The following is an 18,711-nucleotide window of genomic DNA, read 5'->3' on the forward strand; positions in this document are numbered from 1 at the left end:
AGGGCAGCTCAGAGCCAGGCGCTCCGTATCGTACATTCCACTGACCCCAAAAATACCGTCATTTGCGGCTTAAGTGGTGACAACTCAGACAGAGCCCCACTTTCCTGTGCAAGTCTTATACAAATGAAACGCGGCAGGTTCCCTGGAGGTCGCCCGTTAACGACTGTTAATCATCAAAGATAACTATACAGCATTACTCACTTCCTTATATGATTAGTGGTTCCTAATTTGTAAGTTTGTTAGTTATTAGCTGCAGCTAATTACAATTTAGTTGATTGTGAGCTACTGATATACTCTAATTACAATGGGCAGCTAATTCTTACAAGTATTGGTATTTAATTTCTAAGATCTTAACTAACTCTACTGCCTGCATCGTCGCAGTTGTGTCATATATATATATATATATATATATATATATATATATATATATATATATATATATATATATATATGGTGAGGTGACGTTAGTGAATCCTGCCTTTAGGGTGACAAAGGCACCGTTATCAACACCTCACTGGGTTTGAACGAGGTATATACACTCCTGGAAATTTAAATAAGAACACCGTGAATTCATTGTCCCAGGAAGGGGAAACTTTATTGACACATTCCTGGGGTCAGATACATCACATGATCACACTGACAGAACCACAGGCACATAGACACAGGCAACAGAGCATGCACAATGTCGGCACTAGTACAGTGTATATCCACCTTTCGCAGCAATGCAGGCTGCTATTCTCCCATGGAGACGATCGTAGAGATACTGGATGTAGTCCTGTGGAACGGCTTGCCATGCCATTTCCACCTGGCGCCTCAGTTGGACCAGCGTTCGTGCTGGACGTGCAGACCGCGTGAGACGACGCTTCATCCAGTCCCAAACATGCTCAATGGGGGACAGATCCGGAGATCTTGCTGGCCAGGGTAGTTGACTTACACCTTCTAGAGCACGTTGGGTGGCACGGGATACATGCGGACGTGCATTGTCCTGTTGGAACAGCAAGTTCCCTTGCCGGTCTAGGAATGGTAGAACGATGGGTTCGATGACTGTTTGGATGTACCGTGCACTATTCAGTGTCCCCTTGACGATCACCAGTGGTGTACGGCCAGTGTAGGAGATCGCTCCCCACACCATGATGCCGGGTGTTGGCCCTGTGTGCCTCGGTCGTATGCAGTCCTGATTGTGGCGCTCACCTGCACGGCGCCAAACACGCATACGACCATCATTGGCACCAAGGCAGAAGCGACTCTCATCACTGAAGACGACACGTCTCCATTCGTCCCTCCATTCACGCCTGTCGCGACACCACTGGAGGCGGGCTGCACGATGTTGGGGCGTGAGCGGAAAACGGCCTAACGGTGTGCGGGACCGTAGCCCAGCTTCATGGAGACGGTTGCGAATGGTCCTCGCCGATACCCCAGGAGCAACAGTGTCCCTAATTTGCTGGGAAGTGGCGGTGCGGTCCCCTACGGCACTGCGTAGGATCCTACGGTCTTGGCGTGCATCCGTGCGTCGCTGCGGTCCGGTCCCAGGTCGACGGGCACGTGCACCTTCCGCCGACCACTGGCGACAACATCGATGTACTGTGGAGACCTCACGCCCCACGTGTTGAGCAATTCGGCTGTACGTCCACCCGGCCTCCCGCATGCCCACTATACGCCCTCGCTCAAAGTCCGTCAACTGCACATACGGTTCACGTCCACGCTGTCGCGGCATGCTACCAGTGTTAAAGACTGCGATGGAGCTCCATATGCCACGGCAAACTGTCTGACACTGACGGCGGCGGTGCACAAATGCTGCGCAGCTAGCGCCATTCGACGGCCAACACCGCGGTTCCTGGTGTGTCCGCTGTGCCGTGCGTGTGATCATTGCTTGTACAGCCCTCTCGCAGTGTCCGGAGCAAGTATGGTGGGTCTGACACACCGGTGTCAATGTGTTCTTTTTTCCATTTCCAGGAGTGTATATACAGGGTGAGTCACCTAACATTACCGCTGGATGTATTTCGTAAACCACATCAAATACTGACGAATCGATTCCACAGACCGAACGTGAGGAGAGGGGCTAGTGTAATTGGTTAATACAAACCATACAAAAATGCACGGAAGTATGTTTTTTAACAGAATCCTACGTTTTTTTAAAATGGAACCGCGTTAGTTTTGTTAGCACATCTGAACATATAAACAAATACGTAATCAGTGCCGTTTGTTGCATTGTAAAATGTTAATTACATCCGGAGATATTGTAACCTAAAGTTGACGCTTGAGTACCACTCCTCCGCTGTTCGATCGTGTGTATCGGAGAGCACCGGATTACGTAGGGATCCAAAGCGAACGGTGATGGACCTTAGGTACAGAAGAGACTGGAACAGCACATTACGTCCACATGCTAACACCTTTTTATTGGTCTTCTTCACTGACGCACATGTACATTGCCATGAGGGGTGAGGTACACGTACACACGGGGTTTCCGTTTTCAATTACGGAGTGGAATAGAGTGTGTCTCGACATGTCAGGCCAATAGATGTTCAATGTGGTGGCCATCATTTGCTGCACACAATTGCAATCTCTGGCGTAATGAATGTCGTACACGCCGCAGTACATCTGGTGTAATGTCGCCGCAGGCTGCCACAATACGTTGTTTCATATCCTCTGGGGTTGTAGGCACATCACGGTACACATTCTCCTTTAACGTACCCCACAGAAAGAAGTCCAGACGTGTAAGATCAGGAGAACGGGCTGGCCAATTTATGCGTCCTCCACGTCCTTTGAAACGCCCGTCGAACATCTTGTCAAGGGTCAGCCTAGTGTTAATTGCGGAATGTGCAGATGCACCATCATGCTGATATCACATACGTCGACGCGTTTCCAGTGGGACATTTTCGAGCAACGTTGGCAGATCATTCTGTAGAAACGCGATGTATGTTGCAGCTGTTTGGGCCCCTGCAATGAAGTGAGGACCAATGAGGTGGTCGCCGATGATTCCGCACCATACATTTACAGTTCACAGTCGCTGTCGCTCTACCTGTCTGAGCCAGCGAGGATTGTTCACGGACCAGTAATGCATGTTCCGTAGATTCACTGCCCAGTGGTTTGTGAAACCCGCTTCATCGTTAAACAGGTAGAACTGCAACGCATTCTCTGTTAATGCCCATTGACAGAATTGCACTCGATGATTAAAGTCATCACCATGTAATTGCTGATGTAGCGACACATGAAACGGGTGAAAGCGGTGACGATGCAGTATGCGCATGACACTACTTTGACTCAGTCCACCGGCTCTCGCAATGTCCCGTGTACTCATGTGTGGGTTTATGGCAACAGCAGCTAACACACCAACTGCACCCGCTTCTGCTGTGACGGGCCTGTTACGGACCCGTGCTTTGTGCACTGTGCCTTCTCCTGATTGGTTAACATGGCTTCTTGGGCACTTCCCCTCATCCACTACCTACGTGCTGCGATCCTAAAATAGAAAAAAAAACTTTGATAGTTGTAAACAATTCGACACAAGTTTCATATTTGTTTCTTACTTCTAGCCTGAATTTATGTAATCAGCGAAAGACTTTTCGGACACCCTGTATTTCAACAGAGACCAGTCAGTTTTCGGAAATGTGTCAGCAGACCCGCATACCACCCTTAATTAACGCTGGAGGATGATGGTTCAGATGGCTCTGAGCACTATGGGACTTAATTGCTCTGGTCATCAGTCCCCTAGAACTTAGGACTACTTAAACCTAACTAACCTAAGGACATCACACACATCCATGCCCGAGGCAGGATTCGAACCTGCGACCGTAGCGGTCGCGCGGTTCCAGACTGTAGCGCCTAGAACCGCTCGGCCACTCTGGCCGGCTGCGCTGGAGGAGCTCACTCTCAGTCATCTCTTATGACCTGGGCACCTGTAAAAGGAAAACATTAAAATTTGTGAAAGGATAAGTTGGGTTTAGCTTTAACAATTCTGTTCCACAAAATACTGGGATGTGCTGAAAAACAGTGTCTCCGAATTTTTTATGTGAAAATTCTTGTAGCTTTTTGAATAAAAGAAAATTTAGTAACATTCTACAACTTTATTCTTCATGTCTGTATATTTATTTCTCTACGTACTCGCCTTGGCAAAGGCCTTGCCGCAGTGGATACACCGGTTCCCATGAGATCCCCGAAGTTAAGCGCTGTCGGGCGTGGTCGGCTCTTGGATGGGTGACCATCCAGGCCGCCATGCGCTGTTGCCATTTTTCGGGGTGCACTCAGCCTCGTGATGCCAACTGAGGAGCTACTCGACCGAATAGTAGCGGCTTCGGTCAAGAATAGCACCCTAATGACCGGGAGAGCAGTGTGCTGACCCCACGTCCCTCCTATCCGCATCTTTCACTGAGGATGACATGGCGGTCGGATGGTCCCGGTAGGCCACTCGCGGCCTGAAGACGGAGTGCTTTTTTTATTACGTACTCGCCTTGGGAACGAGCACATTTCTCTCCACGAGAGACCAGTTTGGTGTTACCGTCGCGCCTTAATCACCACAAAGTGAAGTCTGCGAAAGTGTTCTTCAACTTTTTGAAACAGATGAATATACGAGGCGTGTTTTTTAAGTAAGTACCGTTTTGAAATTAAAAAAAAAGACGTTCTAAGATATCTCAATAATTTTATTTTTACGTCAAAGCCTGTACCTTAATCTACGCACTGACGCCATTACAGTCTGATTCTTCCTTGTTTACGTTGTGCACTGAGTGTTTAAGATGCCTCCGATAATCGTGAGTCCCGCCGACTGTGAAGTACGGGCTGTTATAAGATTTCTTAGTGCTAAAGGCCTAAAAGCGATCTATATTCATCGTGAGATCTGCGCAGTTTACGGAGAAAACATTATGAGTGATGGAATGGTAAAAAAGTGGGTGATAGCATTTAAAGATGGCGGCACAAATGTGCAATATGAACAACGGAGTGGGCGTCCTTCGGTCGTTAATGAAAGTTTAGTGCAGGAAGTGGACTATAAGGTGAGAGAAAACAGGCGCTTTAGGCCTACGATTTCGTCGTTGCGGGATGACTTTCCTAATGTTTCTCGTAGTGTTTCGTATAGCACTGTGACCGAGCACTTCAATTGCCGAAAATTGTACGCACGTTGCGTACCGAAAATGTTGACGGATGTGCACAAAACCAAACGTTTAGACAGTGCATTGACTTTCCTTGAGCGGTACCACAACGACGGTGATGATTTCTTAAGCCAAATTGCTACGGGCGATGGAACGTGGGTGGCCTACGTCACACCAGAATCAAAGCAACAGTCCATGGAAGTTGAGCAAGGGCATCGTTTTGCTGCAAGACAATGCCCGTCCGCACCTGGAGAATCAGACCAAAGATCACATCTTTTCGATGGGAAACTCTAGATCATCCTCCGTACAGCCCCGATCTTGCGCCCAGTGACTACCATCTGTTCCTGCACTTGAAGAAACACCTGGGCAGTCAGCGTCTTCAAGACGATGACGAAGTCAAAACAGTGGTGATGCAGTGCTTAACAAGTCGGGGGGAGACTTCTATGAGGAGGGTATTCAAAAACTGGTACAACGTTGTGAGAAGTCTCTCAATATTGACGGAAATTATGTAAAAAGGTAGATTAAGGTACAGGCTTTCATGTAGAAATAAAATTATTGAGATATCTTAGCACGTCTTTTTTTAATTTCAAAACGGTATTTACATAAAAAACACGCCTCGTAGGATGGCGCAAAGTCCGGACTATATGGAGGCTGATCGACGAGAGCGAACTCGAGGCGCTGGATCGCTTCAGCGTTCATGTGTGGTCTGTCAGGAGAGGTTGCCCTGTGTCTGGACGATCTCTTAGAATTCGAAACACGATTACAGCACTCTGTTTCTCACGGACTGATAAAGTTACGACACACACCGCCGTCTTACACCCTACAGTTGTGAGCCCTCTAGCGTCAGAGGGCTGCAAATATGTGGACGTGAAGCGTAAAGATGAAGAATGTTTTATTTTCAAAGCGTTGAGAGTTTCACACTAACAATCCGGAGGCATCACTTTTAAGCATGCTGCAACGTCGTGTTTACGTGAAAACCGGTGACAAGTGAAATAATAAGTACAGAGGGTTTGCAAGATATTACTGATCAACAGTTTAACCCAAAGGGCACAGTATTTAAACAAAAATTTTGTACAAGTGTATCATATTCACAAGTCAGAAAATACATTACACAATACCTTTCTAATTGAATTAGGTGCAAACAAGAATTTCTTATAACTTCTATACTAACTGTAAGCTCTTCAATAATAAAAGGTAAAATCAGTTTCATTTAACGAGGACACTTAAAAAATAAAGGTGAAATAAGTTTCTTTTGAACAGGATACACAAGTAAAAAAAATATATTACGCAAATCCTTTCTGACTGAATTACTTGCAAACAAGAACTTCTCATAACTTCTATACTAACTGTAACAACTTCAATAATAAAAGGTAAAATCAGTTTCATTTGACAAAGAGCACTTGAATAATAAAGGTGAAGTAAGTTTCTTTTAAATAGGTCACCTGGGCAATCGCAATAGGGCAATTCACATAATTTCCGATTTCCGCTTCCCATCAAGTATTTATCTTTAACATGTACATAGGTTCAACTCCCGCTGCACATAAGGTATAATTCAGAAAACTAGTCTCCTTCCTTTATGGTTTCGAAGGTAAATACACTACTGGCCATTAAAATTGCTACACCAAGAAGTAATGCAGATGATAAACGGGCATACATAGGACCAATATATTATACTAAAACTGACATGTGATTACATTTTCACGCAATTTGGTTGCATAGATCCTGAGAAATCAGTACCCAGAACAACCACCTCTGGCCGTAATAACGGCCTTGATACGTCTGGACATTGAGTCAAACAGAGTTTGGATGGCGTGTACAGGTACAGCTGCCCATGCAGTTTCAACACGGTACCACAGTTCATCAAGAGTAGTGACTGACGTTTTCTGACGAGCCAGTTGCTAGGCCTCCATTGACCAACCGTTTTCAATTGGTGAGAGATCTGGAGAATGTGCTGGCCAGGGCAGCAGTCGAACATTTTCTGTATCCAGAAAGGCCCTTACAGGACATGCAACATGCGGTCGTGCATTATCCTGCTGAAATGTAGGGTTCCACAGGATCGAATGAAGGGTAGAGCCACGGGTCGTAACACATCTGAAATGTAACGTCCACTGTTCAAAGTGCCGTCAATGCGAACAAGAGGTGAGCGAGAAGTGTAACCAATGGCACCCTATACCATCACGCCGGGTGATACGCCAGTATGGCGATGGCGAATACACGCTTCCAATGTGCGTTCACCGCGATGTCGCCAAACACGGATCCGACCATCATGATTCCGTAAACAGAACCTGGATTCATCCGAAAAAATGACGTTTTGCCATTCGTGCACCCAGGTTCGTCGTTAAGTACACCATCGCAGGCGCTCCTGTCTGTGATGCAGCGTCCAGGTTAGTCGCAGCAATGGTCTCCGAGCTGAGAGTCCAGGCTGCTGCAAACATCGTCGAACTTTCGTGAAGATGGTTGTTTTCTTGCCAACGTCCCCATCTGTTGACTCAGGGATCGAGACGTGGCTGCACGATCCGTTACAGCAATGCGGATAAGATGCGTGTCATCTCGGCTGCTAGTGATACGAGGCCGTTGGGATCCAGTACGGCGTTCCGTATTACCCTCCTGAACCCACCGATTCCATATTTTGGTAAAAGTCATTCGATCTCGACCAATGCGAGCAGAAATGTCGCGATATGATAAATCGCAATCGTGATAGGCTACTATCAGTCCTTTATCAAAGTCGGAAACGTGATGGTACGCATTTCTCCTCCTTACACGAGACATCACAACGACGTTTCACCAGGCAACGCCGGTCAACTGCTGTTTGTGTATGAGAAGTCGGTTGGAAACTTTTCTCATGGCAGCACGTTATAGGTGTCGCCACCGGCACCAACCTTGTGTGAATACTCTGAAAAGTTAATCGTTTGCATATCACAGCATCTTCTCCTGCCGGTTAAATTTCGCGTCTGTAGCACGTCATCTTCTTGGTGTAGCAATTTTAATGGCCAGTAGTGTATATAAGGAGTATAGCAAACGGAACAGGTGCCTTGGCGTCCCAATGCAGAGGAAACTTAACTGAATGCAAGATCCCCACTCACCGCAACCCGAAGAACTCAGTGGCCGCCGTATCGGTTGCCATATTCCCCGCGGCCAAAAGAACCTCCCGTTCCCTCTGGTATTGGTCGGCCAAGGCGTCGTACTCCGGACATCGATTTAGACATGGACTAGGTGGCCGCTGCAGTGCTGAAACAGAATAGCACAAACACACAGCCACAGCGAAAAGAAACAATGTTAACAGCCCCCAGAATATATTAAGATAAAATTCTGCAAAGAGAGATCACATCAAGACAAAGGCAAATTTCAAAATACGTAAAACTGTCTCAGCACAAACAGGCTAGTTTTAAAAGGGCAACGATGAGACAAAGCATAATATTATTACACCAGTACGTCGCAGTTCCAATACAATATTGACACTCATAAGAAAGAAGCTAGTGAAAACACGGGTAAGTCTGATTGTAAAACTAGAAAGCTTGAATGTCTACTTCTTCAATAGACAGCTGCGTGGTACATAATTCAACCCCAATAGCCAAAAAGAATAACACATTGCTCAGCGTCCTGTGTAGAAGACCATAACCCAGTCACGCCTCAAGAACTTGCAATAACAGGCCCGCTTCCGCATTCCGAGCCACATACACCGGTCAAATCCAGCTAACTCCACGCAAACACTAGTTTCACTCTCTGAGCAGCGACACGTACCGGCCGTTCCGAAGGCAAAACCCAGGCTGCCCGCCACCCCACCAGCACCACCACCGGCCAAAAAGGCAAAGATAAGCAACGCCAGAGCGAAACAATCGATCCGGGTGAATCGAACGGAGAAAGCAACTGGCTCCGGCGTATCACATCCCCTCTTACAATCAAATTTCAGGATTTCATTTGTTACACCAGCTGATTGCGTTTTGTTTTTAAAGGTCTAACATCACGGAGTGGAACGTGGAAACGCTGACCTCGGATGATCAGAGGTGTCCTGTCCTCTCCAAATTACTGCGCACCCTTCGGCACATCACAAAAGCCATACGCCTAGGCAGAAAATGCGCCGGGCGCCAAAAATGGAATTTTCTCCAGCGGAACTTGAACAAAACAGGTGAGATACATGCGATTGCAGTCTTTCTCGGCGTATTCCACTGATGAATTATTCTCGGGTTATCAGCCGAGTGGTGGCGTCGTCTTGTGGCAACGTTTCAATGAGTTTCGTACCCATCATCTTCTGGCAAAGATGGGAGGGAGTTGACGCACTTCGCCAGAAGATGATGGGTACGAAACTCATTGAAACGTTGCCACAAGACGACGCCACCACTCGGCTGAAAACACGAGGAGAATTCATCAGCAAAACAGGTGAGTCTTTATTTGTAAGTAAGTTCTTTGGGAATGCAGGTTTTCTCGGTGAATTTCAGTGGCGAAACCTTTCGAGGTATCAACCGAATCGCGGCGCCTTCGCTGGAAGATGACGAGTTAGGAATTCGCAATGTGCGAAAATTTCATCTAATATGGTATCCATGGCCCGCCCGGTTGGCCGTGCGGTATAACGCACGACTTTCTGGGCAGCAAGGAGCGCCTGGTCCCGGCACGAATCCGCCCGGAGGATTTGTGTTGAAGTCCGGTGAACCGGCCAGTCTGTGGATAGTTTTTAGGCGGTTTTCCATCTGCCTCGGAGAATGCGGGCTGGTTCCCCTTATTCCGCGATTGCTGCGCAAACAAGTTCTCCGCGTACGTTTACACCACCAATACTCTACCACGGAAACATAGGGGTTACACTCGTCTGGTGTGAGACGTTCCCTGGGGGATCCACCGGGGGCCGAATCGCACCATAACTCTGGGTTCGGTGTGGGGCGGCGGAGGGGGGAAGTGGTCTGCGGTAGACGTCGTGGGGTTGTGGACCACTGCGGTTGCGGCGGGGACGGAGCCTCACCGTCATTTCTAGGTCCCCGGTTAACATACAATACAATACATACAATGGTATCCATACATATTATAAAAAACTATGTGTAACTGTACGCTTGTACACTGATCAGGCAGAACATTATGACCAAATACTTAATAGCCAGTGTGTCCACATTAGCACGGATAAAAGCCGCAACGCGTCGTGACATGGAAGCAATGATGCCTTGGTAGGTCTCTGGAGGGAGTTGACACACATCTGCACACACAAGTCACCTAATTCCCGTAATTTTCGGGAAAATGGGGGGGGGGGGGTGCGATGAAATCTGACGCCACATTCAGTCATATCCCAGATGTGTTCCATTGGGTTGAGATCTGGTGAGCTGGGGGACAGCACATCAATTATAACTCGCCACTGTATTCCTCAAACCACTCCATCACACTCCTCGTCTTGTGACATGGCGCATTGTCTTGTTAAAAAATATCACTGGCGTCATGAAGGGGTGTACATGGTATTTGTTGTATTCTCCAACAGTTTATTGAACGTAACTTCTTCTACAATACAATAGTTGGCTGTACAATAGATGTAGGCGTCCGTCGATCTAGCCGGAGATGTGGTTCCTCTCGGTCGGCTGATACTTCGATCGGCGGTGCAGTACAGCGGCTTCGGTGATATCTTCTCGGAGACTCCGCTATAGCGGTTGCCATTAGCAGCGGACGAAGACTGGTCTGCCTTCGACCGGCCGGGCCTATATAGTGAGCTGGAGCCACTAGAAACCCAGTTTAGAAATCCGTGGCCGGATATGTCGCGTCGACCTCTGCAACTAAAGGTTCCTATTAATCGACTGGAATCTTCGGCGTGTTTCCTGATGTCTTCGCCTGTTTGGCTATTGGTTTGTTTCCCTCATAGCGTGGCTGTTATGCGGTGCTGCCTGCCATATAGGGGAACCCGATGGCAGACAGTACAGTATTGAACCAGTCTACGATACTTCTTGGCCACCATGGTGCCTTGCACGAGCACCATTGGAATCATGGATGCCCATGTCAATGTTCCCGAGAGCATAATGGAATGGCCACCAACTTGTCTCTGCCCAGCAGTACAGGTGTCAGGGAGCTGTTCCCCTGGAAGACGACGAATTCGCGCCCTCCTGTCGACATGATGAAGGAGGTATGCCGGCCGGAGTGGCCGTGCGGTTCTAGGCGCTACAGTCTGGAACCGAGCGACCGCTACGGTCGCAGGTTCGAATCCTGCCTCGGGCATGGATGTGTGTGATGTCCTTAGTTAGGTTTAATTAGTTCTAAGTTCTAGGTGACTGATGACCTCAGAAGTTAAGTCACATAGTGCTCCTTGAACCATTTGAAGGAGGTATCGGGGTTCATCAGCCCATGCAAAGCTCTGCCACTGTGCTAACGAACAGTGCCGATGGTCACGAGCCCATTTCAGTCGTAGTTGTCTACGTTGTGTTGTTAACACTGGCACATGCATGGGTCGCCGTCTGCGGACGGCCATCGATGGAAGTGGTCGCTGCACTGTACTCTGCCCAGCATGAAAGTCTGATGTTAGTTCCGTCACAGTTCGCTGACTGTTCTGTTTTACCAGTCCGCCCAGCCTACGACAGTCGACATCTGTAATGAGGGGTGGCAGCCCAACCCGACGACGTCTGGACGTGGTTTCATGTTGGTTTCGACACGTATTGAAGACACTCCCCACAGAACTGCTCGAAAAGCATACAACTCGTGCATTTTACGAAATGCTCCTACAGAGACTCCTGCACATCACCACGTGGCCTCGGTCAAACTGAAATAGGTCGGGCACCTTCCCCATTCAACACACAGACTGCAGGCTCACTGATACTACATACACCAAGCGTCTGTCTAACTAGCAGTCATTCCTCGTCAGGTGTCACTGATACACTACTGGCCATTAAAATTGCTATACCAAGAAAAAATGCAGATGATAAACGGGTATTCATTGGACAAATATATTATACAAGAACTGACATGTGATTACATTTTCACGCAATTTGGGTGCATAGATCCTGAGAAGTCAGTACCCAGACCAACCACCTCTGGCCGTAATAACGGCCTTGATACGGCTGGGCATTGAGTCAAACAGAGCTTGGATGGCGTGTACAGACAGGTACAGCTGCCCATGCAGCTTCAACATGATACCACAGTTCATCAAGAGTAGTGACTGGCGTATTGTGACGAGCCAGTTGCTCGGCCACTGCCGGTCAACTGCTGTTTGTGTCTGAAAAATCGGTTGGAAACTTTCCTCATGTCGGTACGTTGTAAGTGTCGCCACCGGCGCCAAACTTGTGGGAATACTCTGAGTAGCTAATCATTTGCATATCACAGCATATTCTTCCTGTCGGTTAAATTTCGCGTCTGTAGCACGTCATCTTCGTGGTGTAGCAATTTTAATGGTCAGCAGTGTATATTATTGAAGGGAATGGCGGACCCATTTTCGAACAGGCGATGAATTCGTTTGAACCAAGGGTAATTCCTTTCTTATAATGCGGTTGCGTTCTTTATTTTTGTTAGGGTTTGAGCTTTTTACCCTATATTAATTTTAGTTCCCGTTCTTTTGGCTGTGAGGTGGAATTTGGGTCCATACTGAGGAAAAAACCTCCCTAAAAACTTCAGTAGGGTTATTTGTATGTTAAACTAATCTATATTAATCCTCTTGCAAATTTTGATCCTGTAATTCGTGCGGCATAACTTGTACTTGCTGGATTCTGTCATAGTTGTTCAGTAGCACTTGGTGAGAACGAGTATTTATGGTTCAAATGGTTCAAATGGCTCTGAGCACTATGGGACTCAACTGCTGAGGTCATTAGTCCCCTAGAACTTAGAACTAGTTAAACCTAACTAACCTAAGGACATCACAAACATCCATGCCCGAGGCAGGATTCGAACCTGCGACCGTAGCGGTCTTGCGGTTCCAGACTGCAGCGCCTTTAACCGCACGGCCACTTCGGCCGGCGAGTATTTATGTTTTGGAAAATTAAGCTGCATCGGTGGTTGTTTTAACGAGTGCGTTGTTTTTGATTCTGTTGTTAATCTAGATTCTCCGTATTTTGCTGTCACTTATATCAGTTTCTGCTCTAGTAGCTGTACATGTGCTACATGGTATAGATATCTTCTATTGGCTCTTGGACTAGTATTTATCGCTGTTCGTATCATTATGTTAAATACTTTTGGTGTGTGAACGTTTGAAAAAAAAGGGCTCCAAGCACTATGGGACTTAAAATCTGAGGTCATCAGTCCCCTAGAACTTAGAACTACTTAAACCTAACTAACCTAAGGACATCACACAGATCCATGCCCGAGGCAGCATTCGAACCTGCGACAGCAGCAGCAGCGCGGTTCCAGATTGAAGCGCCTAGAACCGCTCGGCCACAGCGGCCGATTTGATCGTTTCATATCATCCATATTAGTGCAGTATGTTCCAGGGTTGGTATTATAAAACTGCGGTAGACATAAAGTAGATGTGGGGCTGTTGCTCCATAACTTTTTTTTTATCAATTTTAAAAGTCCTAATCGTTTTCTTTCTTTCATTATTGGTTCTGTAATAGCTTGTCATCACGGTGGAACCAAATGTTAGTCCAAGATATTTTACGTCTTTTTTCGGTTCTATGGATACTTTACAGCTTATTTCTCTGTGGTTCGTCACTTTATAAACTACATTTTCAGCTTTAACCGGATTTTAAGTGCATATTTGACACGTACATGAGAGGTAACTATGAACCTCAGTATCTCGTAAACGGATAAAGAAATCAGTAAAATTTTTGGAGATCGGGAATACATCGTAAGAATTTCAGCCATTTACTTGGAATCCGCGGCTCGGTTTTGGTACGAAGGAATGGGATAGGAAAAGGTTTATTTCGGGGGATGGGGGGTGGTTCCTAAGGGAACGCCCATGAAGTAATTGTGTTTCCAAAAGGCACTTAAGACTCACCGTAGGCATCAAATGCAAAAAGACAACTGAGTCGCTCCGATTGCCTAAGCAGGAGGAAATTTGTAACATTGATACTTTGGCCCCATACTGTTGGATAGCGACACTAAGAAGAGCCTTCTGTGGGATATACAAATGGTCCCCAACCCAAGGACTGTCCAAAACACTTGACCCTACATTTCTGTCACCAATAGAACCCGAGGTATAAGCCCCGGAAGGATCTCGTTTTTATGTGCGACGTTTTGTAATATATCAGATAGCGCATGCTTCCGGCACGCATTCGGATATGGGCGACGGCGTTGCTGCAGCGTGTACGCAACGTAGCGAGACTCCTATGCAGGTATATAAGCACCGACATGTAGGCAAGGGATTAGTATGGCATTCGCGTCTTCCCTCCGTGCGTGTACTATGGAGACGTTATTACCAACTGTGTCCGAGCAGTACCAACGTGCTGTTATTCTTCTCTTGGATGCCGAAGGACGAATACCGGGAGGCATCCGTTGGAGAATGAAGAATGTGTGCGGTTAATGCGAAACGGCCGGGGAAACTTCGACAGAGGACCCTACTGCTTCATGACAGCGCACGTCCCCATATCGCGAATGTCGTAGCGCAGAAGTTACGCCAGCTCAAGTGGCGTCGGTGGAATGACAGCATCATTGCTCACGGCGATTTTTGTGACTGGCATACCGATTCTCAACAGTACGGCCGTCCGACTGCCCCCCCCCCTTATATCTTATGGTGAGGACAGTAATAAATGGTCACTGCTACGTTAGCAAGTTTGAGTAGAGTAACTGTAATTTATCGTTAAGGATCCTGTGAGTGGTGTTTTTGACAGACAGATTTCAAGTAACGTTAGTTTTATACCTTTACTCGCTCTATAGAGGAGATCACTTTTATTGTGTCTCACTGTTTAGAGGCACAAAACGCGTGGGTGTTTTCAGCTCGTTACTAAATGCAAATAAGTAGGAGGCCTAGTTGATAAGAGCTGAAGGAGTCCAGGTTGCAATAATATGCGGTTCGGCACACTGTTAGAGAGAAGGATTACTATTCAGGAAACACGTAGTACAATGAAATTACTTGTCTTCAGTAGTTTGTAGGACTGCAGCTGCGGCTACGATCTGACAGTCTTATAACATGGAATACCATGAACTAATACAACATATTCCCAGGGACTAAGCCTGATAGGCCCTCCTCAGAGAATCAATGCAAACATTACAGAACTGGCTGAGGGCCGATTATGAAAGTGCGTCTGCCTAGGCTGAAGTCTAGCTAAGAAGTGAACGAGGCACACTCCAGTTCCGCCGATCTACACAGCCCGCTAGAGTGCGCTGTGCTCGGCAGACGAGGGGCTGCCAACCTTGCGTTGGCGCGGCGTTGTAGTAGTATGTGTGGCAATGATACTACAACTTTCAATATCACCAGAACGATATTCATTCAGAGCATGTTCACCAAAGTTGGAATCTCTCTTTTTCAGTCTCCATATGTTTTCGTGTTAAGTCAGTCTAGCAGTTCTATCCTTTTCTGATTGGTCTTCATATACATTGTCACAAAAAAAGTAACATGAAGCAGTATACATTCCACTTTTTTCTAAAGATGGAATCTCGTCTTTAATTCTTGGATGTGAGGTCCGTCAGTTATGCAAAACACCGTTTTTTCTCAGTATCCAAACACGTTGCTGCACCACTGTGCCATCATCAGTGGCTTTTCGTTTTTATTTATTCTGCAATGTGAGCATTTTTGTTAAATGATTATAAAATTATGTGCATCTTTAGTTCAAACAACATATCGTTTCTTTTTGTAAATACCTTTACGTTTGGTGTGCATGAATTTCCTGGATCAATTGTGTGTTAATTACTAGAGGTAGCTTGCAATCTGCAACCAAACGATGTTAATGAGAAATTTTTCTGCTGGAAGTTAACCTACCTTCTAGAACGTAATTTAGTTTGTCGCAATGTTTCCGCGCCTATATTCGCTTTTACTTACGTTTTCGTGTGCCAAGCACTTCTATTCTCCGCATCATGCTGAGGTGTTGTGATGCACACGTAACTATAACAAGTATTTTCCACAAATAACGTAGTAAAACACTCTTCACTTCAGCAAAACACAGTGTGATTGTGGTTTGTTGTGTGTCCCAGCGCAGTCACTGTTCATTTGTTCACCAGAGAGTTCGGCGCCAAATTTGAATTTTGTTTGCATTTTATCTTTGTGTGTGTGCGTGTGCGTGTGTGTGTGTGTTTTCTGTGCGCTTCTTAGCTGTGTGTGTTCTCTTTTATATGGTATTCATTTTGTGTGTAAATGGTGCGTCTTTGCAGAATTTAGTGTATCATTTTTTAGCGCGCGCGCGCGCGTGTGTGTGTGTGTGTGTGTGTGTGTGTATGTGTGCCTGTGTGCGTGTGTGTGCGTGTGTGCGCCTGTGAGTATTTACAAAAAGAAACGATCTGTTGTTTGAACTAAAGATGCACATAATTTTATAATCATTTAACAAAAATGTTCACATTGAAGAATTAAAAAAACGAAAAGCCACTGATGGTGGCACAGTGGTCCCGTAACATGTTTGGGTACTGAGATGGTTCAAATGGCTCTGAGCAATATGGGACTTACCCTCTGAGGTCATCAGTCTCCTAGAACTTAGAACTACTTAAACCTAACCAACCTAAGGACATCACACACATCCATGCCCGAGGCAGGATTCGAACCTGCGACCGTAGCAGTCGCGCGGTTCCAGACTGTAGCGCCTAGAACCGCTCGGCTACTCTGGCCGGCGGGTACTGAGAGAAAATGGTGTTTTGCATAACTGAAGGACCTCACTTCCAACAATTTTAACTACTAACACGGCCAATACATGGAGCTGTAAATCAAAATGATGAATATCTGGTCTTTAACGTTGAACACAATGCTGAAAAGAGTATACTGGGGCTCACTTGTATGTGGCACCAGAATAAGATAAGAATATTAATAAATTAAAATGAAGCTAGTATACTGTAAACGACGAATGTCTCTGATAGGCTCGACAATGTGGATTGCTGACTGTGCGCGACCGTAGAGCCAGAGATACTGTTTCTGGTTTGAGAATGTAGTGATGGAGAGAGCTGGGCGCACACTTGTAGGTAGCTGTGTGTGAGGGAAAGACGATGGGGTGGTCAGCTTCTGTGGTGTGCTGTGTGAAGTCACCAAGAGTTAGATTAATGCAGGTACGTCGATATTGTTGAACATGGAAGCAGAAGTCTTCATGTATGCGAGGTAAAGATTCTCAATAATTACGATTTCTGTTTTTGCCAGAGCGTTAGCATAGGTGAGTTGGCTGACAATTTGTTATTGTTGAGTAACCCCACGATGTACGTAAACGGTTTTCACAGAAAGTCTAGTTAGGTATTTCATTTTTGTAATGCTTTTAAGATTTGTTAACAGAGCTATGTGTAATTTGATGATTTGCATTTACGTTGGATTGATGAAGTGAGATAAAACTTGCTGTTTAAATCTCATTGTTTGTGAATCAATTGTGAGTAATGTGACTTCAATTGCCAGATGTTTTTGAAAAGACAAACTTAATTTGCAATATAATTTTGCTGTATACAGTGAGTACTAGTAATCCATTATTATCAGCAACGCCTCCCGGTCCAGGTCATATATTTTTCAAAGAATTTGGAATTTCTTAAATGTTCTAGTTTATCAGCCAAATGAATTTCATGTGCATTTCAAGTATTATGGCCAGCATTGCACACTGCTGAGCCTGTAGTTAGTATATTTATATTTTTTTATGAGAGACCAGAATAGACGCGTTCCACCGTTGCTGCTTTAGACGTAAGACCATTTAATTTAATTGTTACGTGTACAGGCACCAAACTTATTGGTTTTTTAACAGGGCTTTAGCATTCAGTGGTAAAGGGGGTGAATGTATTTTGCAGTGACTGTTTCTTTATTGGTATTGAGAGTTGCATTACCCAACCGATTCGTGTTAAGTTTTGCTAACAATTACACAGACTAAGAACACTACTTGCACTTACAACACGCCACACGACTATTCGAGTTCAGTAGTCATTCCACAGATCAGACATTCATTCAATTTAATCGTCAAGTCTATTATACCACTTTTTAAGGAACGTTACAATGTGGACATCTACATCTACACCTGCGTGATTACCCTGATACTCACAATAAAGTGCCTGGAAGAGGGTTGAGTGAACCACCTTCAAACTGTCTCTCTACCGTTCCACTCTCCAACGGCGCGCGGGAAAAACGAGCACTTCAGTTTTTCTGTGCGAGCCCTGATTTCTCTTGTAATTTTATTATTAATTGTAACCCCTAAGTATTTAGTCGAATTTACCGCCCTCAGATTTGTGTGACAACGCGTAATCGAAATTTAGCTGATTTCTTTTAGTACTCATGTGAATAACTTCAGGTTCAATTGCCACTTTTCGCACCATGTAGCTATCTTATCTAAATAATTTTGCAATTCGTTTTGGTCTTCTGATGACTTTAAAAGACGCTAAATGACAGCATCCCCTGCAAACAATCTAAGACGGCTACTCAGATTGTCTCCTATATCGTTGATCTAGATCACGGACAATAGAGGGCCTATAACACTTTCTTGTGGAACGCTGGATATTACTTCTGTTTTTCTCGATGACTTTCCTTCTAGAACTACGAACTGTGACCTTTGTGACAGGAAATTACGAATCCAGTCGCACAACTGAGGCGATAGTCCGTCGGCACGCAGTTTGGTTAGAAGACGCTTGTGAGGAACGGTATCGAAAG

At 45.8% G+C, this 18,711-nt stretch overlaps 1 protein-coding gene across 1 annotated transcript in view; it reads left to right on the forward strand.

Annotated features, from left to right (window-relative positions):
* LOC126210220 (uncharacterized) overlaps nt 1–18,711 on the forward strand; it is a 107,011-nt gene that overhangs the window by 48,324 nt on the left and 39,976 nt on the right. The window contains exon 3 of the mRNA XM_049939401.1: nt 9,032–9,204. Within this exon, the coding sequence (XP_049795358.1) occupies nt 9,032–9,204 (173 nt within the window). The remainder of the gene's footprint in view (nt 1–9,031; nt 9,205–18,711) is intronic.

Source organism: Schistocerca nitens, chromosome 10 (assembly GCF_023898315.1).
Source record: "Schistocerca nitens isolate TAMUIC-IGC-003100 chromosome 10, iqSchNite1.1, whole genome shotgun sequence".
Taxonomy (NCBI): Eukaryota; Metazoa; Arthropoda; class Insecta; order Orthoptera; family Acrididae; genus Schistocerca; species Schistocerca nitens.